Here is a 14104-nt window from a genome sequence, read left to right as displayed (position 1 = left end):
CTTCCACTGAGTGAAACAATAAAAATAAACACGAAGCTGTCGGCGTAGCCCGTGCCTATAATGCCATTTGCATGTGATTTCCTCTGCTCCTCTAGATAATTGAATTTATTCAGGCAATTTATTTTTTAAATGTGTGGTCTCTGTGAATGGAAACATCTTAACTAAAGACAAGCCTTTTATTTCCTCTTAATGAAATATATACATGTATGTGTACATGTCTGTGGGAACCAAGGGACTGAGGAGAAAATAATGGAAAAGACAAAACTGTACTGTAAAAACTATTAATTAAGGAGACGAAGTGTGACTCTTACAAGCCAGTGTCCTGCCTTTGAGCTCTCAACCCCCATCGACTTTCAAGGTCCCTAGGTGCTCTATGGGGGCTTTCTCATTATATCTCCCTGTTTGATGTTGCTAAGTATAATGAACAGATTGCAAAGGACTTTTGTAAGAGGCCTGTGTACATGGATTGTCTCAGAGCTGGTAAGCAGGGCGGGCGGTACTGCTGGTTCCAATCCTGAGGCTCAAGCTTTACACATACAAACCTCAATAAAAACGACCAAACTGCACCCTTCCTCAAGCAATGAGACTCTCAGATCAAGCCTATGTTCTCTTGGTGTAGGAAGTAAGGGGAGTACATGTCTTCGGCTTGGGCTGGCATTTTTGTGTGAGCCTGTGTACCACACTAGGGTCACTTTGGGATATATCAGAAGCATCAGGGGTTATTCAGAAGGTAGAAATTCAAGTAGAATTGTAAGTTGGGTGGGGGGAACTGAAATACCCGTCTCAAGTGCACGGCCATTTGTTGTCTCCACATACCCCAGAGTTTGAATGCTTTTGTTTATGTATTTACCAGTGATGAAACTTGTTAGTGGGGATCAAAAGCTACCTGTCGACCACTGCCTGTCACACGGATGGACCCAACAGTCCCAGCGGTAGGTTTGCAAATTTGGGGGGTGTCTTGAGTGTCTCCCCCCTCATTCCAGTGTCTATGTGGCTGGGCAGATGTCCAGAGGACTGCAATGGCCACACTTGGAAGATTCATGTGTCAGTTGCCAGGAAGGATAAGGAACTTGCAATTTGGTCTTCTGTATTTTTACATGGCTGTCTTTTCTATCTGTTTTATTCTATTTTGTGGAGTAACTAAAATATTTTACTCATATTTTGTTAAAAAAACTTCTTGTTTTTCTATTACTTTCTTTGCTTAATCTATAGCTACTCATACTTTTTATGTATTTTTCTTTCAAAGAAAAGCACATACATAACACACACACATACATGCACACACAACACATTTTATAAAATATGTCTATTTCCTTTCTATATGCCTTTCAGTGTTCAAAGTCTAGTTATAATGCTGATAAACATTCCAATGGAAGTTTTCACCACTCCCCCCTCCATGACTCTCTTTCTTTTGGCTTTTATGAAGAAGGCTTGGCTATCAGATCCACATCCTAGGAATACAGCCTAAGGCTTGTGAGTGGAAAGGTGCCCCCACTCTTCACTGGTAGGAAACGGCTCCTGCACCCTCATTTTGCAAGCCTTGTTTCTCCACCTTCGTCTCGTCATTATGGACACACTGACACACTTTACATTCCACCTTCATCCACTCCACATATTGCCCAGGAATATTTATTTCTGGAGGGACAAGGATAGAACTATTCTACATGGACACAGATTGTAGACAGGGGTGTAGAACACACTGTCGATGCAGGTATAGGATGTCAGAGCACCTGAGAGAGGTTGTTTTATTTGTAATTAATTGTTCCAATGGAAGAGGATACAGAGCCATGTACTTGATATTTTTCATACAAGTGTTATTTTTTTATTTCATATATTTTATTTTTATTTATATTTATTTTTATTTACATTCCTACTCTCCTCCACTGCTGCCCAGTCTTTCTAAGACTTCCAGAGAACCCCCCGAAAAGTCCTCCATTTCCTACCAGGTCCTGCTGAATTCTCTCACTTGCCTTTCAGGATGCTTCAGGAAATGGCCATTGTATGTAGGCAGACTGTTTCTTCTTGGTCCTCTCCTCCTTCCTTATAATGGACGTACACTATGAGATCCCACCGATGCTGCCTCAGAGACAGCCCTGTGTATTTTCTTCTATTTATCTCTTACCGGCTTGTACGAGAGGACCTTTCTATTTATTTCTCATAAGACCAAAGGGCTCTGTGCATAAAACTTAATAAATTCATAATTAATTTGTATTTATTGAACACTAATAACAAGATACATGGTGACTAATCTAAAATGTTCCCACTTTCACAGCATAAAGAGAATAATAATTAAGCAATCTCAGAGTAGTGTACCTGGGGCTGTGACAGAGATTCCATATCTCTTTAAATCCCAGAGTTCTCTCTTCTTGAAACTTCCCTGTTTCCCCTCTAGGTTGTTGCTGTACAGATCAGCACTTAACAGTTGTTACGGTTATGAATTGCTTCATGTAGATTTCAGTGCCTCTCAAATCGTTAACTGTGGAGAGAGAGCACAGCTTTCTTTTCTTACACCTTTGGCACACGTCACAGCACCTGAGTCAGCTGAGCAAGGCAAGGCACATGAAGGAGAGCCAACGGTGGGCTTTAGAATTGGATCTTGGGTTTAATTTTCTATTTTTCCATTTTCTTCCATCACTTTTAAAGTAATAACTTCTAGAAACCATAATTTCCTCACACATGAAATAGGAATCACATATTCATCATGGCATTTCTTTGTGAGTTATAAAATGTTATAGTCCACAAAATCGTTCAGAACAGCCATCATTGACTCCAGAAGGGGAAGTCATGTTTACTGAAGTATTAGTGAATATGTGTATAAAGAGTTTGTTGAGGAAAATATCTTAACAGTTTAGAAGATTCTGTTTTTCCCCAAAACAACAAACTGTAGGCCTACAAGACTAAATAAAATAAGAATATCTGCTCACAGAAACTGTGTAAAGACCATTTTGCTCCTGGAAATCTAACACTTTGCTGAGTGATTATGTGCTTGTTGATGACTCTTCCTGCTATAGGGTGGTTCTGACCTGCCTGCTCAGATGGATGCAGGACATTATGTTTTATAGGACAAATGCATGATTTACTTACTTGGGCAATGTGTGAAAGTATATGAACTGTGTACTGTCTCAGGATTATATGTAAACTCTGAACTGTGAAGTCTTGAGCTTTTGTGATCCCTAATCAATGAATGCTCCTTCATGCTTAAGTCTCCTTTCAAAGCTATAGTACCACCTCTGCTTGGAACTGTCCAGTGTCTTAGGAAAATAGGCCATTATCACTTCGTAACGGGTAGCTAAGGTGCCTTTGATGGTGTGAGAATAAAATGACTTTAGACTCTGGAGTTGGCCTGATCTACTGAGGTCAATATCCCCTTAACCAGTGCTGGTCATGTTACAGACAGGAATAGAGAGTTAGTGGGGTTCTGTCCTTTTTCACATTACTCTTGGGTTTTCTACTAATAGTATAGGGGAGCCTCAGGATTAGTACGTAAGAGTTTCTAAGATACTCATGAAGAAAGAGGATTCCTGATGTGCCTACTTCATAGAAGGAAAGAAAGAATGTCAGAGAAGTCAAAATACAGTATACCAGCTAATTGGCCTTGTGGACTCATGAGGAATAATGCATTCCTCCTGACATTTCCTCAGAATTTGACTTTTAGAAGCTTTATTTTCTGATGAGTGGTAATGGAACATTCTTCTTTTGATCATTTTCCTGCTTTTTCACTTTGTAGAAAACTGTGAAAATTAAAAATCAGGTGAGCATCAGAGACCAAAGTGCAGTGATGTGGTGTGGCAGCTTATAGACCACTGCCTTCCTAAGCAGAGCTTAGGGGTACCCTTCACACTGAGGCCCCTGGAAAATAAACATTTCATTTGAGACAGTCTTATTAAAACAGCCACGATGGCCTCAGACTGAGGATCCTCCTGCCTCAGTCTCCTGAGAGGATCATGCATGGAACATGAAGAGAGCACAGAATTTACCTCAGTAAACAGTAGGAAAGAACCATTTGGGGTCATACTCTCTGCATGTACCCCCTCGTTACACTACTTTGCCTAATGAGTTAGAATTCCAACAAATTTTAGGGATTTTAGGACTTACCCAGGGTCTCTCACAAGTCGGCAATCACTCTACCCAATGTTTTTGTGAAATGAATAAAAGGGATTATTGAGAAATAAAGTAGTGTCAGCAGGTGAAGGTAGTGGCTACCAAAGGTCCAAGGTCAGTGCTCAGAATTCATGGGCAACAAGAAAACTGACTCCCTCAGATTGTCACTTGACCTCCACACACACCTTGGTGCTCCTTCCTGACACAGGGCTTCCTATCCATAATAAATAAGTGAGTCTCATAGAAGATTTTAAAAGGAAAAACCAAAATAATATCTTTTGCTTTTTCTGTATACATATTTTCATTAATGTTAAATTCTGAACATCAATTACATATGTATCTGTGTATATACAGATGAATTATCTCTTATCCCATTTTGGATAATGTTTTAGTATTTTCTTCTTGTGTCAAAAAAGTGCTAAAAACAATAGCAACAAACAATGTCAGGGAGGAGGAACTTAGTTTGACTCAAGATTTCAGACCCTTGTCACGGGTGGAGCAAGAGAATGAGGCGGCCTTCTTCATTTCTTCTGTCTCTCGAAGCTGATGGGACCCCAACCCATGGGGCTTGGCACCCATATTCAAAGTGTGTCTTCCATTACAACCTCTATCCATCACAACACACACAGAGACACACAGAGACACAGAGATACATACACACACACACACATCACACACAGACATAGAAACACACACACAGACAGACACACATACACATACACAGACAGACAGACACACATACACATACACACAGAGACAGACAGACACATATACACATACACACAGACAGACAGACACACACGCGCTCGTACACACACACACACACACACACACACACACACAGTATGCTTCCCCAGTCTTCTGGGTGACCCTAAGTCCAGTAAGGGTAATAATAAAGATCAACATCACAGATCAGGAAACTGACAACTGTGGAGATTTCAGTGCATGTTGCTCAAGTGAAATGTTAACAAAAGAGTCTGAGAGTTTGGAGAGGTAGCTAAGTGGTTAGAGCACTTGCTGATCTTTCAGAGGACCTGGGTTCAGTTTCCAACACCCACATGGCAGCTCACAACCATCTGTAAGTCCAATCCAACTCCCTCTTGTGTTCTCCATGGGCACTACATTGCACTTGGTATACAGGCATACGGTTAGGCAAATACTCATACACATAAACTATTTTTTAAAGTGAACCTGAATTATAATTGAACAGTAACCCCTAGTTCAGTCCGCTTAACCACTGAATTAAACTGTTTTGATGTTGTAATAGTTTACCGCATGGGGAAGTGCCACATATATTTTATTTAGCATTTAAACTTTGTTTCTGATTATAATCAAGACTATCAAACGTCCAGCTGGTTGGCATTATTCAGTGAGTGTCTACACAAGGAATAAAAATAAGTAATGTCTCCATCTTCGTTATACCCCTGTAACAACTTTACAAATTTGGGCACACAGACCAAAACTATGACGAATTCTTCAACCTCATTTCTTCCTTCAGACTCACAGATGCAAATGGCTTTTTAGTTGAGTTTACCAACAGCTGTAGTAAAACTGCTCTAGAGCCTTCCTACAGAAATGTGAAGTATGATAGGCATTCAGTTTCTAGTTGTCCTAAATAGTAACTTCTTTGACAGGGTAAATACTCAATGGAAATACTTCTTTGATGTGTGGTCTTGTCTCTTTAGTATAGAGGCAGCTTATGGTTAACCTTGGAGTCCTGGTAGTGAGGATCTTCTAGGCCTTGGGGTGTGTCCAAGAGATGTTTGATCTTGAGACACAGCATACAAATCTTCAGCAGGGAAGTAACAAGGCTGTCAGAGCACAGAATGTGCTTTGTTTTTTCAGGTTCTATTGGTTAATGTATTAGCAATTTTCTAAATGCTGCTTTTGCTTATTAAGAGGCTTGCAGGGCACATGAAAACATACAACTCACACCCAAATGTAGTATCTCTAGCTCCCAGCAAATGTGATCATGAAGAAATATTTAGGGGGAAGACCCACTAGACAGTCCTTCTGCAGCATCTGCATGGAAAATCGAATGTTTTCTCAACTGCCTTTCCTGGTATGGCCTCTCTCTTGACCACCTGAATAGTCACTCTTTATAAACAACGTCTTATTACACGTATCTGCTTATTGTATGGGAACAGTGTAATGGTTGGGTAGACAGAGGACAACCTGTGGGCATCAGTCCTCTCCTTCCACTATGTGGATATTGGGAATTGAACTCAGGTCCTCAGGTTTAATGGCAAGATCCTTTACCAAGCTGAGCCATCTCACTGGACAAGAAAGTCCACTCTTAAATCTGTTTCATTTGCAAGGATTTATCTGTTCTGTAAAGATGATAGTGATATCATATATACATTGTCTAATCTTCACATTATAAAAAAATTAAGGCAAATTTTGTCACATTTCTAAATGCAACCTATTTTCAAAATGCAACATTGACAAAAACAAATCAGTCCCAGACTCTCCAGTCTATTTTGTTACTGTGAAATCAGTAGGAAGAAGGCTGAGGAGAAGGACTAGGGTCAGGAGAGGACTCCAGGGGAAGAGCACTTGCCGTATGTGTATGGGGACCTGAGTTTGAATCCCCATGCCTACGTCAGCAATCAGGAGACATGTGAACATTTAGATAAATGTCAAAATGACTTGTTTAGGTCCGAAAAAATGCCACTAACCTCTAACGTGTGCTCACCCTTTCTGCCCTTGTTCCTCCCCTCCTCCATCAGTTTCCCCATAGAACAGTTAGGTTGCTGAGTCCTGTCATTAACTGACCTGTTTCTTCCTTACTCTACCTACTGGTCCCCACCACGCACCCTTTCCCGCTCTCTCTCACCTTATTCTACAAGGAAAGTTCTTGAGGTACCGTGGCCATCACGCTCTTTGAATCTCATGTTTGGGCTCCCCTTAGGAATGCTGGAGCAGGTCAAAAGAATGGTGGCAAACATTCCCAGGTATGCCTGCGTTTTGAGTTCAAGGCTGCTCCCTTGACAAGAAGCTCATTTGTGCATATCACTATCAGTAAGCTAGATGTTGTCCATTATGGTTGGGTTGATCACTGCCAGCAGGATGCAATTTGAAAACAAATGCAAAAACATAATTCTTTGTTCAGTAGTGAAGTGTAAGCCCAAGCTGACTTTCCAACTCAGGGCTTGAGAAGAAATGCAAACCAGAGCAGAACTTTGTAGTATCACTACCAGGCTGGACTACAATCTACAAGAGTCCATTTTTAAATTTGGGGGAAGAAAATTAAACAGCACTTAACACTGCTTACGGTATCCCAAAATACAAGCAAATGTTGACTTGGATCCTATGTGTGAAATGTAAGGAAGTTATTTTTATAACATGGGAACTTTTCCTGTCAGCCTGTGAGCCCTGTTACTGGCTTCAATATTAGATGCCCACAGTGGATTTTGACTGTGCTGAAGAAAGTTTCTAGGTTTATTCAGTGTGTATATTCATCACTTTTCTTGTTATTAAGTACTTGGCAAGAGACAGTCGTAGGAGGAGGGTTTCTTTTATGTCACAGATCAAGGGACCACAGATCATCATGGTGAGGGGAACAAGAGGCAGCTGATATCACTACATTCCAAGGCAGGAATCAGAGAGATCAGTGCTGGTGCCTAGCTGTCTTTCTCTGTTTTTATTCAGGCCAAGTCTCCACCCCATTAATAGCGTTTCCCACGTCCACAGTGAGTCTTCCCTGCTCAGTGGCTTTGTTGCTTAGTTAAACCATCACAGACACAACCAGAGGTGTGTTTCCATGGCAATTCTAAATCCTGTCTGGTTGACAATGAAGATTAGCCAGTACAATGTTCTTCCAAAGTCATCACAGGACTTGAAATAGAGAGTTTTCTGAGGATCATGTAGCAAAAGCACAGAGTCTCTCTGTGCACTTTGCCATTTCTTCCATCTTTAGATTGATGTATAAATGCCAGAGAGATAAGTGATAAGATAGACATGTGATAGAAGATGACAGTTGATATATGATTGAGAGATAGATAATAGATAAGTGATATATAAATGGATAATAAATATATAGCTAATGAGATATATATCTCTATATACAGATATTCATATATATGATTACCTGTCTGTTTATCTGCTTATCTACCTATGATTATGATTATATATATGGAGAGAAAGACAGGGAGTATCTGTGTCTTTGTAGCCCTGAGTGACCTAAACTCATTATGCAGACAGGACTGCCCTACAACTCACAGAAATCTAGCTGCCTTTGACCCCAAAATGCAGAAATTAAAGGCATGTACCACCATGCCCAGCCCATTTGTTATACATAGTTTTTTTTTTTTTTTTTTTTTTTTTTTTTTTTTTTTTTTTTTTTTTTTTTTTTACAGTAATTGATTGTTCAACATTATCTTCTATCTACAAGATGGACTTCTTCTTGGGACAATGCATTAGATCAGGGCTTTCTACCCAGCAATCCATTGTTGTGGACATTTGTGGAAGATTTCAGGAGTAGATTCATACCTGGTATAATATCAATGGGAAATCAACTCTCTAAAGTGGTGGTGAAATGTGTTGTGTGATTCCAGAAGTGTGTGTATGTACACGTAAGGATTGTGTTCAGGATAAAAGCTTAAGCAGTCTCCCAGGAGTCTGTAACCGAACAGAAAGCAAGCATAGTATCATGTTCATGAAAAGAAAATTGTGAAGAAGTCAACCAAGGAAAGTGCTGTGAAGATTTAAAGGAAGGTCTGTGTGGGGATCATTGTGACATCTGACACTGCCCCATCTGACAGGGTACAAGGGGTGACAATCCATTGCAAGCCAAAGAGGTATGACGTGAGTGACCTTGTTCTTTTAAACAACATTTAAGAAATAAATGCACAAAGTAGGAATTAAGATAGTTTTCAAAGTTTTGTTTTTGTATTTGTTGGTGCGTTTTATGGGACTTCTCATTGCTAGCTTGACCTTGTAAGGCAGAGTACGTCTTCTGTGCATCTCTCTGGATGCTGGAGCTGCTGTATCCCCACAGTTGGGAGACTGGTTTTGATAACACTTGAATCAATCATCATTCAGGCCTTCTCTGTTGCTTCTTCTGTGTTTGAAGTTCTAGTTTACCGAAACAAGAGGGACAGATAGTGTTTGTAGATAACTTTAAAAACAAACTATCCATTATTTTTACTCTGATCAACTAGATAGGAAAAAAATATCATGCTGATTCATAGCATCATTTAAATGTTAAAAGTCATTTTTAATTTCATTAGCTAGAAGGATGGATAGGATTTACAAGTCTAGATTGTTTTCACTAATTGGAAAACATTTTTCTCTTATATAAAGTGAATGTATTAGAAGGAAATTTTTGTTTTCATAATTATTAGGAAGAAGACAGTCTATCTTGATCACATATGATAGATAAGCAATTATTTATTTTTTGAGAAAAAGCATGTTATTGCTAAGGTCAGATGCAAGGGTTCTGAAGCCCACTAGGTTTCCTCATTATTCAATGTTCTTATGACCTCAGTAATTTCTCCAGTCTGAGCACCTTAGTCTCTCTATTAACTGGAAATCATAATTAGTCCTACAATAAAGATTAAATTTAGGCCTATAAGACTCTTTAAAATGCTTTATATAAGCTATTCAGTTATTATTATAGTCTAATAAATGGGATATAAATATAATGTTTTTTACTACCATGTTTGAATTTTGTTTCCACGTATAGAACCAAAATGTAAGTAAGATAATGTGACTTATAAGATCAAAAACTAAGGATGCAGTGCTGTTTGGATCTGTTGAATTATATTAGTATAGTTCTTTTTTCAAATGAAGTAATACTTTCTCATTATCCAAATTTACATTTAAATATTAGACGCACTATTTTCTTCCAAGTATTTATAGTGAAATGCTGTCTTTAGGAAGAGTGAAATGTATTTCACAAGGGTGCTTCAGCGAGGGGTCTCTGTCGAGCACACCATTTCTTATTCTCTCGCTTGCAAAGGTGACTCACAGAAGTCTGCTGAAGGATAACAGGAAAGACCTCCAAAGCATTCAGAGATGTGGTCACTCTGGTGTCATTGAACAACGTAGCACACCTTGTAGTTGTGTGCATTTGTTTGTAAAATCCTGAGATTTACTCTCAGATTTTAGAAGTAGATTAGACTCATATGGCTATTCTAGCCCCCCCCCTTTTTTTTTTTTTTTTTTTTTTTTGCTTCTGAAAGTCTAGTATCTGAGTTTCATCTGCCACCAAAGTGAAAAGAAACATGTAGCCATGTTTTACATACAGCGAAGACAATCTGGGGAAGAAACTGGGACCAAGACTCTCCTGACTGGAGGCTCAGCCAGCTCTCCCCAACAAGATATCCATCATGCAAATGAGCGATGGAGCTTCATACTGAAACAGCTGCTAGCCGCCCATTAAAGAGATTAGCAGTGCCGAGGCTAAAATGTCATCAGACAGGTGAAGTGGCAATAAGGTAGAGTCCTGTGTTAGCAACAATGCTTGATGAGTTTTCTTTAAGTGTGTCCTGCCATGGCACCTGAATTTAGAACCCCGTGATACAGGTTAAACCATTCAAAACACCACCTTCCAGTGTATAAGGTGTGGGAATGAAAGGTGTAGAAAATGGGATCCTTTGTTTGGGAGTCATGTCTGATCTTTTATACCAGATTGCATACTAGTGTGGGAGCCATCCTCTCTCAGGATGGTCTGTCATAGAAAGGTGTGCGGTCCTCAGTCAGCTGCAGTGTTCTTGTTTCTGGAGATCTCCATGCTTACATGTGAGAACCAAGTACACACAGGTGTACTTGGAGTAAAGTCTCACTTGAGGTGTGTTAACTTTGACCAGGGAGGGAAATGAACTGAAAAAAATATTTGGTGAGCACTGAATAGAAATGCTTTTTGCTGCATTTTGTATTGTTGATGATGTGTACTGTGGGCTGTTCATGAGAAATATTCTTATTAGTTTGCTGAATGAAGTATTCAGTGCTCTGACTCAGAGGAGCCTGTGTGTGCTGTTTCTGTGAGTGCTTATATTTATGTATAGTTTTAAATAAATAACTCCAAAAGTAGGCATGCGGTTTCCCTCCAAGGGCTTGTAATTACTGCATAATGTAGACTGTATCCTAAATCCAATAACATTAGAAACTAAATTGTATGGATACAATATTCACTGAAACTATCAGCGGTGTATCTGTGATAGTAAGAAAGGGAAGCTACTTGGGATTAGGCTATTTGGGATTTAGTATTGTAATTTAGAAGCCTTGCTAGCTTACATTTGCTCCTCCTCCTCCTCCTCCTTTACTCCCCTGCCCTCTTCCTTTTCTCCTTGTGTTTTCTCCGTGTGCCTCAGCCCATCCAACAAACTGATGTTTCTCCTACAGCTAATGTCCCTGTACCCACTGATATCTGTTTAAAATCATATTCACATACAATGATTTGGTTGATAATTATTTTCAAAGATTGAGATGACAGGATTTTAGCCAAGTAATTCAGTATACTCAAGCTGGCCAATATTAGCCTTAATTTTAAAAGAATGAGACATCAGTGTCAGTGTCTCTTGTTGTATTTTTGGGGTCTGATATCAACTCTCAATGATATGAGACAATGAAGGAGTTAACAAGCACAGAGTATGATCTTATATATTCCACTTGCTCACACTAGATCGTATTTTAAGGGAGACCTTCCATGCCCTACAAATGAGAAATGTAATCAGAGTGAAACTCACAAAGCTCTGATGACACAATTTTGCTTATAACAGCGCCCTGCTTTGTGGGAACTTAGAGGACTGTGGACACCAGTGAGGATTCCCCGGAAAACCCTTAAGTAAAAAAACTGTCTATCATTTGAGCTTCATGCTTTTTAAAAATGCCTGGAGTATCTTCTTCACAAAATATACCCTGTAAGTTACAAATGTCACAAATTTGTGGTTGAAATTTGGGAGAAAAGACAAGAGAAAACAAAAATAGAAAGTTTTTGAATTAAGAAAGCGTCCCTCCTGGTCAGATAATTACAGAGGAGCAAACCTTTGGGGGACTGGTTAGCAGGGCACTTGCTACTACAAGTGGCATGCAGGGGAGGGCCAGAAAGTCAGCTTCCAGCAGTGAGTCCTGTGAGGAAAGTTTCCACAGAAGCAGACACAGTCTTCCAGTCTTCCTGCCCAGTGTCCAAGTCTCCAGGGTGGGTGGAGCTTTGTAAGACTGAGAGGGAGAGGGGCCCCAAGAGAGACCCCATGCCATTTGGGGGGCAGTGAAGATGCTTCTTCACCCAGCTGAAGATGAAGACAACGTAGAGGAATATGTGATTTGTTTAAGCGTTCCAGTGTCGCCAGGAAGTTAATACAGTGGACAGCTCCATCCCATATTCACACTGACAGCTGAGACCTTTAGACAAAAGCCAGGATGGTGGGACTACACTGCCATCGAGTTTAAGAACTTGCCACCTCACTTTATGGCAAGGGGACTCCTACTTTGTTTTCGCCTGTAAAGCAATTAATTGCTGACTCACTCTTGAGCTGGCTTGCAACATGAAGGCAAGTGTTTTAAAATTTTCTCTGCTCTTTGCTCTTACAGAGTGACAGGTCACATTTGTATATATCTACAGAATAAGCCCCAGAGCTCCTTCTCCCCAAAGAAAGCTTACTGACTTTTAAACCACTCACCCCTCTTTGCTTTCTCTTCTAGGAAGTCGATGGCAATAAAGTTATGTCTTCATTGGCCCCGTACAACTCATCTACCTCACCTCAGAAGGCAGAAGAAGGTGGGCGACAGAGCGGCGAGTCCGTGTTGAGCACAGCCCTGGGGACTCCGGAGCGGCGCAAGGGCAGCTTAGCGGACGTGGTGGACACCTTAAAGCAGAGGAAGATGGAAGAACTAATCAAGAATGAGCCGGAAGGTAAAGGCCGGGAAAGGAAACTGTGCCATGCCCTTCCTGCCTGAAATAGTTTGATGTAGCTTCTAGTTCTGATGTTTGGTTTAGATTCTTAAATTGGACAAAGTAGAAACCTATGGCTATGAAGATTATTCCTTCCTTCCTCCCTCCCTTCCTCTCTCCCTCCCTTCCTTCTTCTCTCCCTCCCTCTCTCTCTTTCTCTCTATCTTTTTCTTCTCAGAGATACTAAGATTTTCTTAAATCCTAAATTCATATTGCAATGTGAGCCTTATTTTTATATACGAGTAAGTTAACTTGAGTGAAACTTAAAGATTCAAGAATAGAATGCCACAGCATTGCCCAGAAGATCCACCTACTAGTCACGTATCTGGAGCCTGCACTGTACATCTCTAGTAAATTTTCCTCCTCAAAAACCATTTTAGAATTGTGTTACATTTGTAACCTTTAAGCATCATTATATCTTCTCCCACCTTGATGTTAGGTCAACTCCTTATATAGTCCATAAGAATGTGATTATAGTTACTTAGAAGTAACCCCACTCCCATTTTTGGACTTTTTGAATTCTTTCTTTTGGGGTTCCAGCTGTGAAACTCTTTCATAGTTACTGATAGCAGCCTGAATCCAATATGCATATGTCCAAAACAAACCAAGAAAAAAAAAACTTGCTAACCTGTCCAAGGTTAGATCCAGATGGTGACTTGTTCCAATTTAACCCTGGCGGAGTCCAGGGTGTAGAAGCCACTCAGCACACAAGAGTGGCTCTCCTCATCAGCTGCAAGTCCCAAGTGAGCAAACCAGCAAACACGGGGGAGAGATGTACTTTGATTATAATTCTTGTCTGACATGCAATGTATGATAGCCGATACGTTTTCAGGTCCCCGGGAGCATTGTGGCTGAGTATTTGGGAAGATATTGCTTGACTTTATAAGGAACTGCCAAACTGTCTGCAAAGCGTCTATAAAATTCCTTCTTGACATCATTAAAGGGAGGTCCTATTTGTTCATGTCCCCCTCAGCCTTTGGCACGGCTGTGTTTGGGAATTTTTGTTCATTCAAATGGCTCTCTCATTGTTGGTTTACTCTGCAGCTCCCCAGTGACCATTAATGTTCAGATCTCTTCATTCATGGATTTTACATCTCTGTGTCTTTA

The 14104-nt window shown here is 40.2% G+C and overlaps 1 protein-coding gene across 14 annotated transcripts in view; it reads left to right on the top strand.

Annotated features, from left to right (window-relative positions):
* Nucleotides 1-14104, top strand: part of Sox5 (SRY-box transcription factor 5) — a 1013558-nt gene that overhangs the window by 698941 nt on the left and 300513 nt on the right. For all 14 annotated transcript variants that reach the window (XM_052719126.1, XM_052719123.1, XM_052719124.1 and 11 more), the window contains one exon: nt 12748-12958. In XM_052719126.1, the coding sequence (XP_052575086.1) occupies nt 12748-12958 (211 nt within the window). The remainder of the gene's footprint in view (nt 1-12747; nt 12959-14104) is intronic.

The sequence above is a fragment of the Peromyscus californicus genome, unplaced genomic scaffold (genome assembly GCF_007827085.1).
Source record: "Peromyscus californicus insignis strain IS unplaced genomic scaffold, ASM782708v3 Scaffold_6__1_contigs__length_162567912, whole genome shotgun sequence".
NCBI classification, from domain to species: domain Eukaryota; kingdom Metazoa; phylum Chordata; class Mammalia; order Rodentia; family Cricetidae; genus Peromyscus; species Peromyscus californicus.
This window is presented reverse-complemented; position numbering and strand designations above follow the sequence as displayed.